Genomic DNA, 20,840 nt, shown 5'->3' on the forward strand with positions numbered 1-20,840 from the left:
TTCTGATCTTCCTCTATTGTCGTCGCTGCGGAGATCAGCTGCTCCGCCCTTAACGATCGCCAGCATGCAGCAGGTCGCCGAGACTGAAAGCGCAGGTTGGTACATGGGGTCAAACATCGCAGACAGACGCGGAACTCGCTGCGTGTCGGTCCCGCTGTGCGCAGCGACGCGAGCCGGCTAACGTGAATTTGACCAAGCTAGCCTCCGCGAGCTAGCATGCTCGTCTCCGGCGTTCTACACGCGCACGATGCATTTCACGTTCACTGTATTAAGTATCGTCTGTCCACCTCAGGGAAAGAGAGGACGTCTTGTCCTTTGCACGGCTGCAAGCGGATGTACTCGGACACGGCCGCTCTGGAGAGCCACGTCAAGGACCACGAGATCTCGGCTCAGTCCCTTCCAGGTGAGCCCTTAAAACACAACATGCGGGTGCACATTGTGTTTAGTTTGTTTACTCTATTCTTTTTTTCCATTTCTTCTCCACGTGAAATAATGAGTATTAGCCAACTCCATGTTGATGGATACACTTTTTCCCTCACCTGAACACTTTATACCACTGGTAGAAAACACACAAACACACACAATCATTTTTTAGTTAGGAGAATAAGGTCCACTCTGGCTGTAGTTTTTCTGTGTGATTTGGTGTGAACTCTTCTCCCCCTTCAGGAAAGGTCCTGTTGTGCTCCACCGTAGGATGCAGCGGTTCCTTCCCCGACATGCAGAAACTGATGGAACACATGAGGCACCATCACAAACCCAACATATTCTTCCTGTGAGTTGGATCTTTGTTTTTTTTACTGTCCCAGCAGTTTTCAGTTGTCAAAATGTTTTAAATCGCGTAACGTTGCCATCTTCTCCCCCTCCCCGAAAAGGTGCGAGAGCTGCCGCACAAAGTTGCGATCCTACCGTGGCCTCCTGACTCACCTGCACACCTGTTCCAAAGTGTCGCGGGGCAGACCGAAGCCGTTGGAACCGGCGGCCGCACCTGCTGCGGTGACTGACCTGGACCCGAAGCCCCCGCTGTTGGACCCGGTGTCCACCCCCCAGCCGCTTCCCTCTGAAATCCCCAAAACAGAAAGTTCCTTCCTGGCGGCGGTCCTGGACACAGACCCTGCCCCCCCTTTACTCGGACCCCCCTTCTTGTCCAACCCGGAGACCTCCCCTCCCCACCTTGCTCCGCTGCAGCTCACAGAGGCAGCATCCCAGCCTTGGATCAAGAGCGAACCCTCCGATCTGCCTTTATCTCTAAACCTGGATGGCCCGACGGCAGCTCCGGTCGCCCCCGATGCCCAGGGTCAGCACCTGAATCGAGCCAGGTCTCCTGAGCCCGTCTACCCTGCTCCCGGACCAGCGCCACGCTCTCCTCCCGGGTCTGCCACTGTCTGGAAGAAGGGTCAAGGTGAGCCTCTCGTCCTCCCAGATGTGGCTTCATGTTTAGTTCAGTTATCATATTGGTATCTGCCACAACAAACAAATACGTGTTGGTTATCTTTATCAGCCCTAAAAATCTGAGTCTTTACATGAGATGCAGTTAAAAGCAAGTAAGAGGACCTTGAGTTGAGTTTTTTTGTCAAACTGCTATTTACAAGGTGACACATATTCCACCCTTGAACAGTCCAGCTTTTGTTTGTCGCCTCCTAAGTGGCGGAGCAATGTTGTCCGACAGCAATAGTGATTTAGTCTTAGTTCAGAAATTTTCACTGAAAGTTCTGTTAACAGATTAGCCTTTTTAAAGCCTCGTCCAAACATCTGGTTTCACTGGCGCACCAACATCATTTTGAATTCGAAATAGCCGTTACCAGTTCCTCTGCGGAGACATCCATTTGTCCTTTCGTCCATCAGGGGCCTGCAGCAGACGCATCCTCTGGGAGCACACCAAAGGGCGCTACACCTGCGTGCAGTGTGGCCACTTGGTAACCAACCGCAAGGAAATGACTCACCACATCAGCACAAGGCACAGCGGCAGCCAACCCGTGGACAACGGCGGGGGCTCGGCCAGCAGCCAACCCGTGGACAACGGCGGGGGCTCGGCCGCCAGCTCGTAGCACGCGTGAGCCGACGTCCTCAAGGTCTCCCGTTTCTGTCCCCGTTTTATTCTGAGTATACAACAGTACGTTAAACATTTTCGCAGTACTGTTGCTTCCATGCACACAATTACTTTATTAAATATCAGACTGATGGTTCATCCACAGCAACTTGTCTGCCACACACATTTGATTTGTTTCATTACTACTGTAGGAGCTAACCTGCACCTGGAGCTGATTATCTTCCATGGGGAAGTAGTGGAGACTCCAGTCTAATATTTTGTCATTGACCAGCAAAACCCCATAATGTCATTACGTTTGGCTCTAGAGGGCTTTCCACATCTTTACATTGAAGTGGCAGCTGGAATTTCAAACACTTTGGAAAAGGAGGGTATTTGGTTGGTTGCAGTCTGCAAACCTCGTCACTAGTTGCCACCAGATGGGAGGAAGAAGATGTATAAGGCTTTGATACACATGCTTCTTTTAGATACATCAATTGGTTGGTCTTTTCATGGGATTAATTGACAAGATAAACAGTCAGATTGGCTGGATCAATTTCTCCCTTCCACCAAAACACTTGATAAGAACGACAGTTAAGAAAAGCAGTTTATTTTCATTTTTTATTACTTGGGTAAGTCAAAACGAGTTGATACAAACACTCGAGTGCTCAGAGCGCCAGGTGACATCGGCCAGCTCCAGCTACCCTCCTCTGTACATCCAAACATGCTCCTGAACAACCATCACAGCGCAGTCCTTTCCACTAGCGTAACACAGACAATACCACATGACGAGAGGTCCCACTTGGTCACCAACATGTGAATTATTAAACACATGCACACGGAAAGGCTGTTTTTAACAAACAAATCCCATCACGTTGGCTGAAGGGGAGCCATTGTTGATACTCTATACATTAAAAATAATTATTAACACATGGTTTCATATTGGTCTGACAGCATGAGCCAGCCTCCCATCAGATTTAGTACATGTGGGGTTTTAAATGGTTAATGCTCCATCTTATTGTACAGCCCTGTAGTTTCAATCTGTTAATAAAACCTGCTGGAAATGAATGTGTTTTTATTTCACATGTTGGCAGGTGAAAAAAAAAAAAAAGTAAACAAGTTCATACAAAAAAAAAAGAGATTAAGTGCCGACCGTCCAACCTCCAGATCAGGCAATGTTTTGTTTTATTATCACAACTATATTCAGTGCTCGAGGCTTTTAAAAAAATCTCTTCTGGTCTACGGCATACATCTTCCCTGCCGGAAGTTTCCGGAAAAATAAACTGTTGCCTCTGCTCATGTTGCCCTGGAAAGAGGAGAAGAGATGCAAGTTTTATTGTGGCACACACGACCAAGATGACAAATATTTTGAGCATTGTACCATAAATATAAAAAAGGTAACTATAATTGCGTAAAAAGCCCAGGTGGGGCCTCACAGGTGTTCGGTGCGCCGTGTGTTTACCTCTCTGCTTAGATGCCTCCAGCAGTCCACCCAGGTGGGACATACTGATGCATAGGGAGGCAGGCCTCCAGCGAGCCTGCAAGGACAAGAAGGAACTAAGTCTGCTCGAGCAAACACGTGCAGGGATTCACAACGGCAATTAAGCTGCAGACTCACCCGCAGTTATTGACAGCCATGAGGTTTGACACCAAAACGAAAGGGTATGTGAGCATACTGGCGAAGAACTGGAAGAACAGAGCACAGGGGAGGGGTCGTGATCAAAATGAGCTCAAATGTTGAGGCCATCCGATGACGTAGACTGCCATGTTTGTTACACTTACCCCCGTCACAGCCTGAGAGCAGTTCTTGATTTCTCCTGTGTGACTCATCTGTACAGAGTCAAAACAGCATTAATTCTGGATGTGAGATCGCGCACACACCCCAAAAAATACAAACATTTTCTGAATCTGCTCTTGATTCTGAGTATATGATTTTAAAAAAGGAAATAATTTCCGGAGGAATGTAGTATCGTTATAATTTAACGATAGTTTTGTCTAAGCTTTATGTATGGTGGTTATAATGGTCCAAAGTGTAAAATTGCATAGTTTTCAGTCAAAATCATTAGAATTTTTACCCCCATAAACATGAAACGGCTTAGTATTGGAGAGGTAGAATACCTGCTTCTTGCTCTAGTTAAAAACAAAAAGCAGTAGAACATAATGAGCGGTATGTGATCACAACGTGGTGGTGTGTGATGATCATCTTAAGATAAAAACAATAAGACTGATATGTGAAACCTCCCAAAGAGTTGCAGACCGGACTTAAGCGCACTAACAGATGTAATGTATGTTCACTCTCCACTACAGCCGTAGGAGTGTTTCATGGTGAGAGAGTCCTTTAACAGAACCCCTCCACAGCACCGAGCAGTGTGAAAGAAGAAGGGGTTTACCGAGTCATCGATGGCGTATGTATTGATGAGGTGAGCCAGCAGGTTACAAATCCACAGAGACAGGACGTCACCAAGCAGGCGAGGAATCAAACCGCTGAAGAAGAAAAGAAGAAAACGCAACAACATTTCTGATTAATCGTCAAGAGCACGAGAGAGAATAACATATACTGGATTGAAGATTGCACTATTGTAAAATAATAAATAAACACGACAGTCAGTTAGGATTCAGTTTGACACTGAAGCACCGTGTACAGTACCGCATGTCTAAGCTGTAAACTAAAAGGACAGTAAGAGTCCAACTTTAAAATCAGTCGGACATCCTTTGAGCACACAAATGGCTACTTCGAAAGATTGATTTTTACAAATGTTAACCCTTTAAAATGCTAGTTTGTTTACTTGTTATGGGGGGAAATTAACCAGTCTTGGTGTACTTAAGTCTTGGACAATGTCATTGATTAGCATCAGTAGAGCATTTTGAAGCATTGCATCAAACACACAATTTAGCTCCAATGCCCCTAGTGGAAACTAAGGAAATGGCATGCATTTGCCTCACTGGGTAAACAAAAGAAAAGGGTTTAAAGAATACAATTTAGGCTCTAGATTGAAAGCCTGATGTAAAAGAGTGAAACGTTTTAGTAAGTAGATTTGATAGGGCCTGTTTTTGTCCTTAAGGATCTGAGTGAGAGAGGATCACAGATTATAGGAACTACCAATATAATAAAGAATTAAACAATTTTAAATCACACCCGTGCCTAAATTGATGCAATCTGCATTAACAGCCTAAATTGTCAGAAAAAATAAAAAGCCAGAAATGTCCAGAGTGAGCGTGTTTGTCTTTTGTATGTTGAGTTGCAGGAAAGAGCAGGTCACTGTTATGCAAAGCTCAGGTTCCCTTCATAATACTTGTTGGTAGGTTCAGTAGTTTTTATTTGACATATTTCTGGTTAGCCTTTTGTATTTTTCCCCTCAAGGGTTCAACAATGCGTGTAGCCTAGTCATCAACAATGCATGTACTTACGCAAAGAAGCCCAGTACGCCTTCTTCTCTGTAGACTGTGACTATGGAGTCAAACACCCCGCTGGCAACAGAAGAAATATAAATTTGAAACTATTGTCACGGCGCTTCTCATTGAGGTTTGTGTCTAAAACATGAAAACTTTACCTGTATTTTGTTTCTCTCCCAATAAACTGGACCATACATCGCAAAGTAATCACTGAAAAACAAGTCGAGGGAAAACAGACTTGACATGCAGACTAGTGTCTCCACACACACACATATTTAAATGCATCACAAGTGAAACCACTTCAGAATAATACAGCCTCTGGGACACTGTAGTTATGCCAGTTAAAGCCATCTGAAGACTCGTGACGTACCATGAAAGGGATGTGTGACAATGGTGGCGCAGGACCGGGCTATCATCTCTTTGGTTGTCTGTGGAAGAGAAAACAAGCAACTAAGGTGCATTTATTTATTTTTAATTGAAAATTACAGTTTTATATATTCCCTTATTAAAAAAATAAAATAAATGATATTTCAGAGAGAGAACTAGAGGATACAGTGATGACTGATAAAATGTGCATACTTCTTGATGTAAATGCAACAGAAACCATTTACATGTAACAAAATTAAGAGCTTGATTGGATGCTACCGAAGCGCAGTAGCTTGTTCCCTTCCTGTTGAGGCGCTCCGTTTGACAGTTTAAAAAGTGTGGCAGCTAAACTTTGAGATCGGCACATTATTGGGATAAGAAGGAATAATTGAGAAACGTGGCTAAGTAATGATGTCAGAGTTTGAAGTTTTAAATTGCATTCTGAAGGGCTGAGCAGTTAAGAGTGTTTGTAAAAACACATAGATAGATAGACACTTCTGTGGCCTGAGTTTGCTCTAGATTGGTGTGTTGTTGTTGTCCCCCCCATTGTAACTGAGTTACCTCATTAACAACGTGCTGTAGGGAGCCCTCGACAGCCTTCTGCTGACCTCCCAGTACCTGACAACAGAACCAAACCTCAGCTTCACCCATCTTTACAAAATGAAGAGAGTTCAAACAATGAATCACAAAAAAAAAAAAAAAAAAAAAGCACATACCTGAGGTGTGCAGTGTTCTTGACATTTCTGTAAGAAACTAGAGGTTAACATGATAAAACTGCCCTTGTGAATAAAGACATGGTGAGTTGCATTTATCCTACTTTGGTAACATTAAAATCAATACTATATCCGTGAGCCAACCTCATTCATTTTAATTTCTCAAGTCTTCCCTGACAGATTTTTGAATTGCAGAGGAATTAAACTGCTTTCGTCCTGAGGTATGTTTTCTGGTAATTTAAAATGCGGTCCAAAAATAAAATAATCAATGCCATATCTAAAGTGTATAATGTAATTGTACAGCTCAAAATGAATAGTTTAGCAAGACGCATGCTCAGTACAATAATATAGCTATATAGAAATAATATAGCGGATGAATAAACAGCACTTAAACAATAGAATGTAACATTTCCATTCAAATTAATTAACGTTAAAGGAAATGCTTTCAGGGTGACTTATTGCACTACAAGTCTATCACTACATATTTCCATCTGAAGAACAAGCCAACGGCATGATTACATACTTTTCATGGGTCACTTGACCAGGCCTACCTGCACAACATTGCTGTGCACAATGGTGCCGATGGAGCCGGCGCAGAGCCTCGGACCGAGCCCTTTGAAGAGACCCGCTTTCCCGTCTATCTTGATGATGTGTTTGGCTGAAACAGTCGGAAAACACATGGCAGAACAAGTTAGAAAAAGGCTTAAACAATAAATAAATAAATAAATAAATAAATACAGGAAGTTTGTTACAGATTGCTAGTAAAAAAAATTAAAAAAACATTACTTGGACTTGAGAACTGTGACCAATGATCTCAACGTGAGAGTGTGTCACTGCAAGATTGTAAAGAGCAGTCGAATAAGATAGAGATAGAGATAGATAAGAAACCCATCTCCCTCTGTAATACATGTCACGGGTTCCATTTCTGACCAGGGCTTAGTGTGGAGGGGCAGACTCACCATAAGCAAACAGTCCGGGCAGCTGGGAGACTTGTCTGCCAAACAGGTTCCTGCCCAGGGAGGGCGCGAGCGGCTCATGTCCTACCTAGCGCGCACACACACACACACACACACACACTATAAGAATACAACGCAGTATAAGCAGCACTATAACTGTATGTATGCATGGTCATCTCACGCCTCAGCGCCACAAACTAGCTCTCCCACACTTCCTAGTTTAGTTTAGGTTACACATTTAGTCAACTTTTTTTATTGTTGTCTCACAATTTTGTGAAGTCTCCCCGGGATACACGCGCGTTCTGTGTGCTACTCAACCTAAAACAACGTTGACAGCCAACGTTGCATCAGGATGGCTTACTGATTAACAGATAACGTTAGCTTACAAGCTGTTTTAGTAGGCCAAAGGACGCCGGTCAGTAAATGACCGCGGAGCCCGCTCACTGAACTCGCCATGGAGTCATTCGTGTTACTCGACACAGATAACGCTGTGTCACGACAGTAAACAGACACAACTAAAGTTATATACAAACACATAATAACAACAACAACCAGCATGTCACTGACCTTTCACTAACAGGAAAACACAGTCGCTGTGTGTGTCTGTGGTGTGTGTGTGTGTGTGTGTGTGTGTGTGTGTGTGTGTGTGTGTGTGTGTGTGTGTGTGTGTGTGTGTGTGTGACTCCAAGGAATGTAAACTATTCTTGGCTTTGTCAAATCATTTTAATATGCAGCAACACAGAGGCTGTACCGTTATACAGCAGCTGGTGGGCTGATAGCTAACGACAACGAGCTGTTATCCCTCAGATGTGTCGCAACAACGCTAACTTGTTAGAAGAATAAACAACCTTGACTTATGTATCTGTGAATATGTAACAAGTGTTGTGGTACTTGACATGTACAGACAATTAACAAATCATTATCAATACGGTATGAACCGTAAGAGCTGGCTGTCACACCTCACTTCCGCCGAGTAGTTCGTTAACAGAAGGTCATAGGGACGAGAGACGGACCAATAATGTAGCAGTCAGTTGGTGTCGCTGTCATGGCGTTTGCAGGTGTGCATTAAAGCGAAGTCCATGCCGAATTAAAGAGACAATGCTAGTTACGGAAAGGCTTAGGCCATGCACAATAACTTGCATATAATCGATGCTATTTACAATGTACTTTAGCAGTTTTCCTTCAGGCTGCTAGCTAGTTGGGTCGTGCTGTATTTACGTTACATCTGCTAGCTAACGGAGACCCCGAGCAGCTACTTAAGCAGTCACATCTTCCCGTCGTCTGCACAAACCCGTCACCTCTTACCTGGATCAGGACTTTAATGTACATCAGAGGGTGGGAGAGGACGGTGAGCCCTGATCCCAGCAATACTTGGCCACACGTGTCCGCCATTTTTGCAGAGACAGTGGAGCTACAAGGAAGTCCTTCTCTTTCGTCTTGCGCCAAAGGAGTCGGTAGCGCCCTTTTTATGACGGTACCGCCATCTAGTGTTCAAAGCGGCCTCTTCTATTCTTCACCTCCACTGGCTTCCGTATGTTTATGAAGCGCGTGCGTTGTATAAGTTGGACGCACGCTGACTGTTCTTGCTTAAGCAAATCATTTAAAACCAAAAGCCGCTATGTGTTGTTTGCCAAACAGTGCCATTGAAATACCACACCATTTTTAATCACTTGCAACCAGAATGCACCTGTGAAAAAACACGTGTTACCAGTTAGATGGTTCAAGCCAAAAGCGTTGCAGTATAATAATTTATCATAGGCATAGCTTGTTTGTTTGTTTTTTTACTGATGCTTGTTGTTATTGAGAATGATAATTTGATCATTACGAGTTTGCTACAATTACTTGTCATTTTATTTTGTATTATTGTTTTTTTTAACTTATTTGTTACATGTTCGAAGTGAATAAATACTTAATAAAATTAAACAAAAGGATTGTCACTGTCCATTCATTTTCATCAGCATGAATCCCATTAGTTTAAATTCCTTCGCATTTAGAGAATTTGAACGGCTCTTATCATGGTGGCCTTTGAGATACTTCCAGGTGATTTCATTTATTTAGCAAAAATAACTTTTCTACGCCACCATATTTATAGGATTCATGTTTTCTCTTTGGTGTCCACAACAATGGAGGCCAATTTTTGAGAGAGAATATGAGGACTGTAATTGCATTCTGGGTGCAGGTGGTGAGTGTAATTTGTTCAATTGTAGTGGTTGTGATGAAAGAATGCAAAGAGAGAGCCGCGTTCCAGTCAAAGTCTCTTTATAGTGGCATCATTGACTGTTGAGGTGATGAGTTCAGGTCTGCAGCTGCTGCTGTTCAGAAAGCACCAGGAGGCCATATTACCTCTGTGCGTCCTCTGTCAGGACATCTGAGCGGGCTACTTCTGTAACGGGGAACAACACAGAGGTGGATCAGGTCAGACAGTGAGTGATGGACACAAAGTACAGACAGGCAGCGTGTGGAACATGGATGGTGTCAGTGTGCTTGTGTGGACACTCACAGCAGCCGTAGAGCGTGTTGAGCCTGGCGATGTCGGTGCGGCTCATCTCCTTGGCGTTGCCAAAGTTCACGTTGGAGTTGGGGATGGGGACCATGGTGGGCTGGTTGTTCTTGGAGAAGGCGTATCTGCAGGAGAACACAGCATTAGAGGGAACCACACACACACACACATGGTGACAAACAGCACGGCCCAAGTGAAGCCTCTTGTTCTCACTTGTGGTACTGCATGACAGAGCCGTAATCGTAGGGAGTGCCCTGGTTGAGGGTGGCGATCTTCCTGAAGTTGTGCTCCATTCCTGGAAAATAACAAGAAGAAGAAGAAGAAAGAACGACATTATAGTTGACGTTAAAGTTACATTTAAAATGTCATTTCTTGAAGTCATAATTTCTATTACATTGATTAGTTTTTAAGGAAAATAAATGTATTAATACATGGCTGTTCGTGGTTGAAGCCCAGAGCGTGGAGCAGCTCGTGTTGGACGGTGCCGTGGTAGAGGCATCCTCTACGGGCCAGAGACACCACCTGCTTCCCTTCACGACGGCCGACGAAGAAGTAGCAGCTGGAACCGACCAGAGATGAGTTGAACAACACAGGGAAAGCTCTCAAATGTGAACGGCTCCACAACTGTTCCTTTCTTACCCGTTCTGGGACGCGATGCTCAGCCAGTCGCGGTCGCTGCTTCTGCTGGGCCTGAAGCGGATGCAGATAAAGGTAAATAAATGCTCTATTTAACCTCCTAACAGCTGCTTTGTCAATGTGGAGAAGAAGAGTGGCTTCATGTGAGAGACAGCATGTTGCACGTCTTCTGACAGGAGGCCGTTCACCAACATGAACGGCCTCCTGTCAGAAGACGTGCAACATGTTTTAACAACATGTGGGAGTGTGGACGAAGGACCAGATATCTTACTGCTCCTCTCTCACTGAGATCTACCTCATTGTCGGCCCAACAGCAGGCGGACAGCAGCAGCAGAGCCACAGCGGAGAACCTGAACACAGACATGGGAGCCATCCTTAGCAGACCTGCAGGACACAGACAGGAGTCAGCTCCGGCCTCCATTCAGAGGTGAGACATTGTTTGAACCAACCACAAATACAACAGGCAGTAGAAAGAAGGAGAACACTTTGTTATTGCATATTAAGCTGCAGACGTTTGCAGTTATGTGGACTTGTGCAGCTGAGGGTTCACTCCAGGTTTTTATACACGTTAGACTGCGTCAGTGAGCCCAAATATGGATTATCTTGTTCCTAAGAAAGCATCAGCTAAATCCACAGGCTTATCAGTCACATATGGTTTTGCTTAATACCACTAAGACTGGGAAAAGGACACATGTTGCATTTATCACATATCCTTACATCCTTAGTCCTTGGACCTTGTATTACATAAGGAGCCCACCCATCCCAAAAAAAATAAAAACCTAAGTAGGAGAAGCAAATACAGATAATGGATGGATGGCTGGACATTTATATAGTCTTATAACAAAGGTGAATGTGGTTACTCACACATGCAGAGGTGTACAAAATACACATGTTTACCTGGACCTGTACATGTACAAAACACCTGTGTAGTGAAATCGTACCAAGAGAGGACGGACAAAATGATAGCAGCACTTTACAGTCTATTACAAAATCCATTCCTCTTTTCACAATTAATAATACACAAATAGATGAATTTATTAGTATTGGACAGGGTTGTATTAGTTATTTTTGTCCTCGCTACATCCATCTATTATCTTTATCTGCTTCACCCCACTACTGTATATTGCAGGGCTGACACATGGAGACAGACAACTATACACATACGGGCAATTTAAAGTCATCAATTAACCTGAGCTGCATGTCTTTGGACTGTGGGAGGAAGCCTGAGAACACAGAGAGAACCCACATCAGAGAGAACCCACGCCGACACGGGGAGAACAGGCAAACTCCACACAGAAGACCTGGAAATCTAACCCGGGCCCCTCTGAGAGGCGACGGCGCGAGCAAACACATCACAGTCGAGGGTGTGAGAGTGAACATACTGCATGTGGAGCAAGGCCCGAACAACAGCTTATCACCTACAGAACGTTTATCAAGAGGGCTTCCCCGGGCCCAGTTCATGAAGGACACCGACGTGAGAAGGACATAGAACGTGAACGCTGCTGATCACCTGCTATTGTAATCATCAGTGGGACATATCAACGTTACGGTTAACTGTATGTTGAAATATGACAGAACATCAACATTTAAAGCTCTAACCGATCTGTATTTTTATTCCAGCAATATCCATCCATTTTCAATACCGCTTATCCTCATTAGGGTCGCGGGGGCGCTGGAGCCTATCCCAGCTGACATAGGGCGAAGGCAGGGGACACCCTGGACAGGCCGCCAGTCCATATTCCAGCAATATAAGCAAACATAAATAGCAACATAGAATCAGGACACGATAATTATATATGAGAGCACTTTAACCTTTTAAGCCCCATGGCGCACAATTGGGCGCCGATTTACACATTATAGTTAGACTGTGTAAAACATTACAATAAACATGAGAAAATATATTGATGTTATACATCAAATTAAACAGGAGAACTTGGGCTACACGAATCAGTAACCATAAAAAAATCGGTAGCTATTTCCACACAACTCAAACACCAACTGAAAGAATTATGAAAATATCATAATCATAATTTTTTCAGGAGTCAGCCCACTCAGCACGTTTCCGGAACTAGCAACCCGTAGCTCGGTGCTATCAGAAAAAGCCAAAAAGCAAGAGAACTCCACACAGATTCTAAATATCTTTTCAAAATCCTTCTGCACCAAAGCATCACCGAGATATGAGCCAAAGAACACAGCAACATGAATCGATTTAGCGCTTAGTCAAAAATGTTGCTTATCATTTTGCTTTTTTTCAGTAATCAACAAATACTGCTATATTTGGATGTATTGAACACCATAAGTAATATACAAGTGAAATATATGGTTTGGTACATGAGAAAATTCAAATTGCCCAAATGCCCATTTCGCCTAATTTATCTGTACTAAAACCTCTCTAACTTTGTTCTGCTTTACTTTTTCAAAGTCAAACTGTGCAGAGAGACTGGTCCCATAGTGTGCTATGATATATGATGTGCTCTGCTGTTTCTGTGCATCCTTCCAAGAGATAATGATCCTGAAAGTGCTTTTTTTTCTAAGCAAACCTGGAAATTCAACTTTGACTGTCTTTTATCTTTATTTACTCTTAACCAGTAATACATATAATAATATTTATACATCTGAACAAAAGCACACATGGTTTGCCTATATTATAACATTAACATTATTCAAATAGCCTTTGTGGTTGCAGAGATACACCCTTTTTAGTTTGGGTATGTTATTTCGAGTAGAAACCTAGAAAATAGCTTGGGGCTTTTAAAAGAAGGCTGCCATCCTGATGAAAACATCCACATTCTGAGTTGAAATTTTTTACCCCACGAAACCTCCAACAATCTTGTTCATCAGCAATAAACCTTACACATTTTGAGAAGAAGGCGGCGAGTACAGGCCAATCAGAGGCAGAGTTGGGCGGGTCTTCGTGGAATGTAGGGTGGGAAAAAAAACCATAAATAATCGTCCGTGCAACTGCCAATGGTTGTGAGGACGAGGAATGAGAGGGCACCTCAACAGTTGCAAAAAACCCTTCCACACTTATTCTTGGTGTGCTAATCCCTATTCTAGAGGAACCTTGGGTTTCACTTGTTTCTTCTTTGGATTCAAATATGGAGCAAACACACACAGGCTGATGTTAAGATATGTCAGTTTAAAAAAAAAATCATTATTAATATATGTATTAATTTCGCAAGCATTTAGTTATGTAGGGTGATCACTTTTTTATGTATCATAAGGACAGCACACATTTTTTATCAAAGACTTAATTAAAACAAGTTTATTAAGCATTTCTAATCCATATAGATGACCAAAAGAAAGAAGTTGCATCACTTTGTCTCATTTCCTCTTGATTTCCTGTTGGAAGAAAAAAAGGATTTGTTCAAACTCTTGAATGAATGCATGTACATGTGCACTAACACATGCACACAAACACACGGGCGTGCACAATAACACACATGCATGCACACTAACAAATGGGCGTGCACACAAACACATGGGCGTGCACACTAACACACATGCATGCCCACTAACAAATGGGCATGTACACTAACACACGGGCGTGCACACTAACAAACGGGCATGCACACTAACACATGGGCATGCACACTAACACATGGGCATGCACACTAACACATGGGCATGCACACTAACAAATGGGCATGCACACTAACAAACGGGCATGCACACTAACACATGGGCATGCACACTAACAAATGGGCATGCACACTAACACACGGGCGTGCACACTAACACACGGGCATGCACACTAACAAATGGGCATGCACACTAACACACGGGCGTGCACACTAACAAATGGGCATGCACACTAACACACGGGCGTGCACACTAACAAATGGGCATGCACACAAACACATGGGCTTGCACACTAACAAATGCCCATGCACGCAAACACATGGGCGTGCACACAAACACATGGGCGTGCACACTAACAAATGGCCATGCACGCAAACACATGGGCGTGCACACAAACACATGGGCGTGCACACTAACAAATTGCCATGCACGCAAACACATGGGCGTGCACACAAACACATGGGCATGCACACAAACACATGGGCGTGGACACTAACACACAGGCGTGCACACTAACAAATGGGCATGCACGCAAAGAAATGGGCATGCACACTAACAAAGGGGCATGCACACAAACACATGGGCATGCACACTAACAAATGGGCATCTGAGTATCATACTTACGTTACATCGCGTTGACGATAGACTTTCATCTCTAGAGGAAATGCTTTCTTTGCACAGGTTTTAGGTCAGGCCTGGAAGCAGTCGAATCTGACATGAATTCAAAGAGACAGCAAACTCTGTAAAAGCTGCTTGCTTTCCTCATGCTACTGCTACAATGCATACACACATATACAGGTGTTGATCTTCCCTGGGTGTTCAATCCCACTTATATCCGAGAGTATGGGAGTCAGGTAGCAACACAGAAGTTGAGTTGGGGAGGTTGCAAAAAGATACGTACTGCAGCGATAGAGGCGGTTCACCCGAAGGATGTCCGTGGGACTCATCTGGGTGGCTCTGCCGATGGCGACATTGGCATCTGGGATGGGAACGATGGTCGGCCTCCTGTTCCTAGAGAAGGCAAACCTGTGGTGCAATAAACACAGAGGCGTTTGAACTGTCCACCTGGACGGTTTTAATGACCTCTGAGAGCTGATGAGCTTAAAGCTGCATTAAGAAGTTGAAAGCTGAAAACATGTCGTCTGACACAAAACCAGCTTATGAAGTCGTTACGGCTGACATGTTAGCAAACAAGAGAAACATCATTATGTATTTGGAGTCGCGTTTGTGTACTGATGAATATGGCATATATAGCCGGAAAAAAAGGTTTACATTTTTATAAGCTTGTCTCAAAACAATATTCACATGCTGATAACAACATTGCAATGAAAACCTTTTAAAATCTTCAGCTGAACATTATAATATGTTTTCATATATGTGAGACGCTACCTTCCATAGTGCATGACAGAGTTGTAGTCGTAGGGAGTGCCGAGGTTCCTTGTTTGGATCCTCCTGAAGTTGCTCTCCATACCTGTAAATAATCACACAGCTCAATCAGATGTGTTTCCACTACACAACTGCTACAATGATATATGATAAAGTCATATTATGATCTGATTTGATTTATTAGATATCATTTTTCAGCTTCTTATTGGTCAGTATTTCCAGTCTTCTGCATCTGCGTTGTCGCCTTCTTCACAGCCGGGTACTCACTGGATGGGTCCACTACTCAGAGTTTAAGGTACTGCTACTAGTGACTGTTTACTTGTGACATCACAACCTTGCGGCTGACGGCTCCTTTTAAAGGCAGCGTTTCTGAATACGGGCCGTGTACATTTTTTTCCATGAATTGAGCGTTTTGATATACGTTCACTATATCTATAAGGCCTGTGTTATTATGTTGTGGAGATCTTATTGTGGTTGTGTCTATCATTTGCAAAATTCTAAAGTTCCATTATTGGTCATAATAATAATAATAAAGCTGTACTTGTATAGCACTTTTCTAGTCTTACGACCACTCAAAGCGTTTTAACACTACATGACATCATTCACCCATTCACACCCATTCATACACTGATGAGAGGAGCTAAGGCTCCACCTGTCCATCAGCAGTAACTAACCTTCATACACACATTCACACACCATAGACAGAGCTACAGGAGCAATTTGGGGTGAAGTGTCTTGTCCAAGGACACATCGACGTGGGCTAGCGGAGCCGGGGATCAAAACGCGATCCTCTGATTGAAGGACGACCCTGCTCACCACTATGCCACAGTCGCCCATAATAACCCACCAGGAATAACGTTCTGCAGCAAGATGCGAACATGCTGGTCCCTGTCGGACCGGGTCTGCTCATGATTGAAGCCCAGGGCGTGCAGCAGCTCGTGTTGGATGATTTGCCGGAAAACACAACCGCGGCGACTCAAAGACACAACCTGGCCTCGCCCCCGACGCCCGATAAACGAGAAACACCTGAAAGAGAGTAAATCAAACCTCCAAACAGTAAAACAGATGAAGCAGCACCATTGGGAATAAGTTACATTGTAAATAAGGGTCTATAAGATCATATTCATGAATGCATATGTGATACGTATGTTGGGGTCCGTACCCGGAGCGTGACTGGATGTCCACAAAGTCCACCTGTCTGTTATAGGGGGTGAAGCGGATGCAGGTGGAATCAGCAAAGGAACGTAGACCTTGGATGATGGTATCTCTCTCTGTTTGGCCTTGACAGGAAACAAACCCCCAAAAAACAATTATTATCAGTTCAGTGGGTTTTATTGATTTAATCTTCTACTTCAGTCTGCCATCTTAGTCAAATTACATTTTTAGGTAAAAACAAAACAAATGTTCTCCTTCCTCCTTATGTAGACCAGTGGTTCTCAAACTGTGGGGCACGCCCCTCAAGTGAGGCGCCGAGGTATTACAGGTGGGGCGCGGGGGGCAGTACGGAGAACTTCATATATCACAAAAGTACATGTAAATGTTTACGTTACGGTTACGCCGTTAACAGGTTACATGCTTGCGCATGCGCGACATCCAAGATCCTTTGTGACTCACGTGTAGCTTAGTAGTGCGCTAAATGAAGAGCTTGTAAGGCTTCTGAGCAGTTACCTGACAGAACACGGGGGGAAATGGGAGAGTTGTGTGGGTTTCTGCACAGATGGTGCACAGACCATGGCAGGGAACGGGAAGGACTTGCAGGCGCTGATCAAGAGTGTCTCCAAATGTGCAATGATTTGTCGGGAGATTTGTCATTCACAGAGAGGCGCTAGCAGCCAAACAGATGTGCCGTGAACTACACAAGGTTTTGCGTGGTCATTTTCATAAAAACAAGACCCGAGGAAAAGTGTTGTCGCGAGTCTTTGAGCTCAGAGAAGAAATCCGTCATATGCATGACATGTCATACAGGACAGTACAATACAATTGAAATTGTACACATATTATCCATCCAGGAGGTGGACTCAGTTCATCATTTATTTTATCTTTGTAACGTTACACATGCATATAGGTTTTGGAGTCAAATTTATTAATTCAATTATAATGATTAATTTGCTGGTGTATAATTTCTAATGAAATCTCGGTGACATATTTGGAAAGCTAAATGAATTCAATCTTCATCTTCAAGGCAGAGAGCAGCACCTTCCTCAGTTGACAAGATCAGCGGTTTCATTCGGAAGCTGGAGATGTGAGACAAGGGAATATTGATTCCTTTGAGTGAATTTGAACTAATACTGATACCACTTGATGGCTCACACATAAATGCACAAATTTTGTTTTGCACCGGTTGCACATTATTGTTTTGTAAATTATATTTAGTGTAAAAACTCAGTAAAACTCGTTATTGCCAAATATTTGAATTTGAATTTGTTTTGTTTAGTTTTTCACAGGTTGCACTTTATTGTTATTATCTTGAAAATATATTCAGTGCCAAACATGTAAATTACAGCCACAATAAGCTATTTGCCAAATATTAGTTCTTTTTTGCACAATTTTATTTGCATTGTTCTAACAAAGTGATTACACTTTTTATTTGCTTTTGTCTGATGGAGCAATCTGGTTTACTTGGAAGTGATTGCAATTTTCTTTATTCTATTATTTGAAAAAGCACAGATGGAGGAGTCACAAAAAGTTCTTATTTCAATAAAAATTCAGCACGGACCATTTTGTTACAATTTTGTTGTGGCACGAAAACTTTTCTTCCTTCGAAGTGGGGCGCGACAGAAAAAGTTTGAGAACCACTGGTGTAGACTATGTGTTTAGGCAACATACTACTACTATTACTATTGCTAGTACTACTACTCCTACTACTACCACCACTGCTTCTATTAGTATACTTGTACGGCTACTACTAAAAATACACAAGTGTGCATGTGATATTGGTAAATGATGGAACCAACTGCCAAGAGATGCCAATCTCCCCTTCCCCATGTCCTACCCCCCTACCTCTGGCACTCTTGCATTAACCATGCCCATCTTCTAAAGTGGCCTACATGTTCATCTCAACTACACACCTGTAAACTTTCATGACTGAATCTTGCACAGTTTTGAGTTTATCGCGGTGACAGAATCTGTCCACAGAAGTGCTGAACCTGAAGTACTTAAAACCACTTCAGTGGTAGTCTCTGAGATCTCGAGGACCACACACACACACACACACACACACACACACACACACACACACACACACAGACTCCTGAGGTGAAAATGGTACACGGCTGGTAAAAAGAATCCCTGCCCTCAGTACTTACTGTAGCCCCTGGAGATGCGGTAGGGTACGTAGACGTTGCCATCGGTGGCTTTGGGCCACAGGCAACCTCGTACTGTGCAGGGATCTGCGTTCTGTAGACCTGTTGGCACTGCAATGTCACCAAACATCACCAGAGGGTCATCGAAGTTCTTTCCTGCAAAACGACGTGAGCATAAGTGAGAACATATTGTCATCATTTTTATTAAGCTGCATTTCATTTTCGTGACTAAACGGCGGTGTTAATTCTGAGTCTGATACAACAACGCCTCCCCCACCAACATAGTCTCAGTACGGGAAAGTCACAAAATATATTGATTGGTGAAGATGGATAACTTTGGGCTAAGATATATTTGGTCTCTTTTTTGTGCATGCTCTGCACGACTTTCAAACTAATATATTAAAAGTACACCATACTGTTTTCTGTCAATTGGAACGACATAAGTGAACTAAACAGATGTTAGGTTTAGGCAACAAAAGCACTAATTTAGTTTAAGAATCCGTCACAAACTCGTCACTTAACAACAGCGCTTTGGGCCACGCAGACTCCTGGTTGACCCTTCCACCATAATTTGTCTTTCTCAGTAATCAAAACTACCCCACTAGATCTGACTGTTACATAATAGCATGGAAGCATTTCATTTGTGTGACCAGCACAAAAATGGATCCTTTAATTGCTTAGTGACATCAAATAATTACAAATTTGTGTCCACGTACCTAAATTGCAAGATTGCATTTTCATATTTCATCTTCATACTGTCTGCAACACCAGCATTATGTTACATTTCAATATTCACTCCTATTTTTACGGTTAGATTATTAATATTGTGCATTTTCTTAAATGAAGAAAGAATAAAGCAGTGCCGTGATGAACATACCAACATTAATATTGGCCTTCTCTAACAGCGTGGAGACGCTGAACTCGTCATCCTCAACGGTGTTGCCTGTGGAAGAGAAACAATTGGTATGAGGTTCTTGAAGTACCACGATATATATTTACATAATTTTCACTTTCTGAAACTCTCTTACCAGAGTACTCCTCACTCTTTTCAAAAGGACCCTGTGATTAGACAAAGTTGGTTAATTGTCGATGACGGAATAAAAGATGTAAATAGATAGATAGAAATAGCATGTAGTAACTAAACTATATTTCATGTTCACGTCATCTTCAAGACAGAGAAATATACATTTGAGCATTCCTGCATTTCATTAGATTGGAATGCAATCAACAAACTACAAAGTATGACGTGCAACACAGAATCACATTTAGCTTTTAGACATTGACCAAATTGTCTTTAAGAAACAGTTTCAAATTCCCCACGATTCAATTAAAACAATAATTTTAATCACTGTACTGTACATTGTAAATTATTGAAGAAAAAACAACAGAATTTGGGACTTTTAAAATTTCTAATGTTTCACATTTCATTTCAAATTGTGTCATAATAAATGTTATGTATTTACATCTAATAATCAAGACACAATTAGTGTACTTACCTGTATGGTGAAACTGTGTACGGAGCAGAAGAGGACACAGAGTGCAGCCGCCTGGAGGATCATGGCTGGTTATAGGACAGCAGCAGACCGAGTCTGAGGGAACAGAGGTGTTCATAACTTATATAGGAGGGAAATGTAACGAACGTCCATCCTAATATGGAGCAATGCTCACCAAACACTTGTTGACAAATTCAGCCCAACCAGAAGTGGCAGTTATTACTTCAAACGGACTGAGGTTTGTGTAAGATGTGAGCTTTGTTTTCTTCTGTTTGTCCCCAGGAATGAACCAATTACATATTTTATGAGAAACAGGTCAAATTGATCAATTGATTAAACATTATCTTGTTTGGGACTTCAACAGGAAAAACAAGTTTTTAACGGAGAAATATTGTTTTTCATGGACTGGTCAGTTTTGAGATTGTTCTCATCTTTCAGTCAATATATTTTATCCTAAATTCACCAAAGATTGCTATGAGTTAATGTCTCA

At 42.7% G+C, this 20,840-nt stretch overlaps 4 protein-coding genes across 6 annotated transcripts; 1 reads left to right on the forward strand and 3 right to left on the reverse strand.

Moving 5' to 3' along the window:
- On the forward strand, positions 1 to 3,091 carry znf414 (zinc finger protein 414). Its single transcript, XM_034556558.1, has 5 exons — positions 1 to 95; positions 293 to 403; positions 667 to 772; positions 873 to 1,399; positions 1,843 to 3,091. The coding sequence occupies exons 1-5, from the start codon at positions 65 to 67 to the stop codon at positions 2,043 to 2,045; spliced, it is 978 nt and encodes a 325-aa protein (XP_034412449.1). The 5' UTR covers positions 1 to 64; the 3' UTR covers positions 2,046 to 3,091.
- Positions 2,618 to 9,115, reverse strand: mtch2 (mitochondrial carrier homolog 2). 3 transcript variants are annotated; one of them, XM_034556588.1, is made up of 13 exons: positions 8,757 to 9,115; positions 7,455 to 7,539; positions 7,047 to 7,153; positions 6,499 to 6,525; positions 6,344 to 6,400; positions 5,787 to 5,844; positions 5,575 to 5,626; positions 5,432 to 5,491; positions 4,414 to 4,507; positions 3,806 to 3,853; positions 3,642 to 3,709; positions 3,486 to 3,561; positions 2,618 to 3,329 (listed from the first exon to the last, which is right to left on the reverse strand). In XM_034556588.1, the coding sequence occupies exons 1-13, from the start codon at positions 8,841 to 8,843 to the stop codon at positions 3,243 to 3,245; spliced, it is 906 nt and encodes a 301-aa protein (XP_034412479.1). In that variant the 5' UTR covers positions 8,844 to 9,115; the 3' UTR covers positions 2,618 to 3,242. The 3 variants fall into 3 exon arrangements, with proteins under 3 accessions (XP_034412479.1, XP_034412497.1, XP_034412487.1); XM_034556606.1 differs by lacking the exon at positions 8,757 to 9,115 and adding an exon at positions 7,719 to 7,794; XM_034556596.1 differs by lacking the exons at positions 7,455 to 7,539; positions 8,757 to 9,115 and having other exon boundaries at positions 6,499 to 6,535; positions 7,047 to 7,131.
- Positions 9,116 to 9,717: 602 nt separating this feature from the next.
- LOC117747466 (high choriolytic enzyme 2-like) lies at positions 9,718 to 12,564 on the reverse strand. Its single transcript, XM_034556703.1, has 6 exons — positions 10,883 to 12,564; positions 10,591 to 10,641; positions 10,352 to 10,510; positions 10,165 to 10,266; positions 9,952 to 10,076; positions 9,718 to 9,834 (listed from the first exon to the last, which is right to left on the reverse strand). Coding segments are annotated over exons 1-6 (444 nt in total). The 5' UTR covers positions 10,888 to 12,564; the 3' UTR covers positions 9,718 to 9,832.
- A 1,258-nt stretch (positions 12,565 to 13,822) lies between these two features.
- On the reverse strand, positions 13,823 to 20,467 carry LOC117747429 (low choriolytic enzyme-like). The gene is made up of 10 exons (XM_034556633.1): positions 20,354 to 20,467; positions 19,886 to 19,916; positions 19,735 to 19,800; positions 18,861 to 19,013; positions 16,718 to 16,835; positions 16,403 to 16,581; positions 15,559 to 15,640; positions 15,071 to 15,195; positions 14,794 to 14,880; positions 13,823 to 13,929 (listed from the first exon to the last, which is right to left on the reverse strand). Exons 1-9 carry the CDS (start codon positions 20,414 to 20,416, stop codon positions 14,825 to 14,827), a joined length of 873 nt encoding a protein of 290 aa, XP_034412524.1. The 5' UTR covers positions 20,417 to 20,467; the 3' UTR covers positions 13,823 to 13,929; positions 14,794 to 14,824.
- Positions 20,468 to 20,840: the final 373 nt, after the last annotated feature.

This window comes from Cyclopterus lumpus, chromosome 3 (assembly GCF_009769545.1).
Source record: "Cyclopterus lumpus isolate fCycLum1 chromosome 3, fCycLum1.pri, whole genome shotgun sequence".
Taxonomy (NCBI): Eukaryota; Metazoa; Chordata; class Actinopteri; order Perciformes; family Cyclopteridae; genus Cyclopterus; species Cyclopterus lumpus.

Bases quoted from the DNA above. Each gene is read 5' to 3' on its own strand.
- znf414 (XM_034556558.1), top strand. From the start codon at position 65: ATGCAGCAGGTCGCCGAGACTGAAAGCGCAG. The intron at 773-872 runs GTGAGTTGGATC...CTCCCCGAAAAG, and splicing joins AAACCCAACATATTCTTCCT to GTGCGAGAGCTGCCGCACAA. The intron at 1,400-1,842 runs GTGAGCCTCTCG...TTCGTCCATCAG, and splicing joins TGTCTGGAAGAAGGGTCAAG to GGGCCTGCAGCAGACGCATC.
- mtch2 (XM_034556588.1), bottom strand. From the start codon at position 8,843: ATGGCGGACACGTGTGGCCAAGTATTGCTGGGATCAGGGCTCACCGTC. The intron at 3,710-3,805 runs GTAAGTGTAACA...CTGTTCTTCCAG, and splicing joins GCTCTCAGGCTGTGACGGGG to TTCTTCGCCAGTATGCTCAC. The intron at 3,330-3,485 runs GTAAACACACGG...TCCTCTTTCCAG, and splicing joins GGAGGCATCTAAGCAGAGAG to GGCAACATGAGCAGAGGCAA.
- LOC117747466 (XM_034556703.1), bottom strand. The intron at 10,511-10,590 runs GTAAGAAAGGAA...GGTCGGTTCCAG, and splicing joins AGCATCGCGTCCCAGAACGG to CTGCTACTTCTTCGTCGGCC. The intron at 10,267-10,351 runs ATCAATGTAATA...TCTTTCTTCTTC, and splicing joins TTTATTTTCCTTAAAAACTA to TTCTTCTTGTTATTTTCCAG.
- LOC117747429 (XM_034556633.1), bottom strand. From the start codon at position 20,416: ATGATCCTCCAGGCGGCTGCACTCTGTGTCCTCTTCTGCTCCGTACAC. The intron at 15,641-16,402 runs GTGGGTTATTAT...GATTATTTACAG, and splicing joins GCTGCAGAACGTTATTCCTG to GTATGGAGAGCAACTTCAGG. The intron at 14,881-15,070 runs GTACGTATCTTT...AATTCATGTCAG, and splicing joins GAACCGCCTCTATCGCTGCA to ATTCGACTGCTTCCAGGCCT.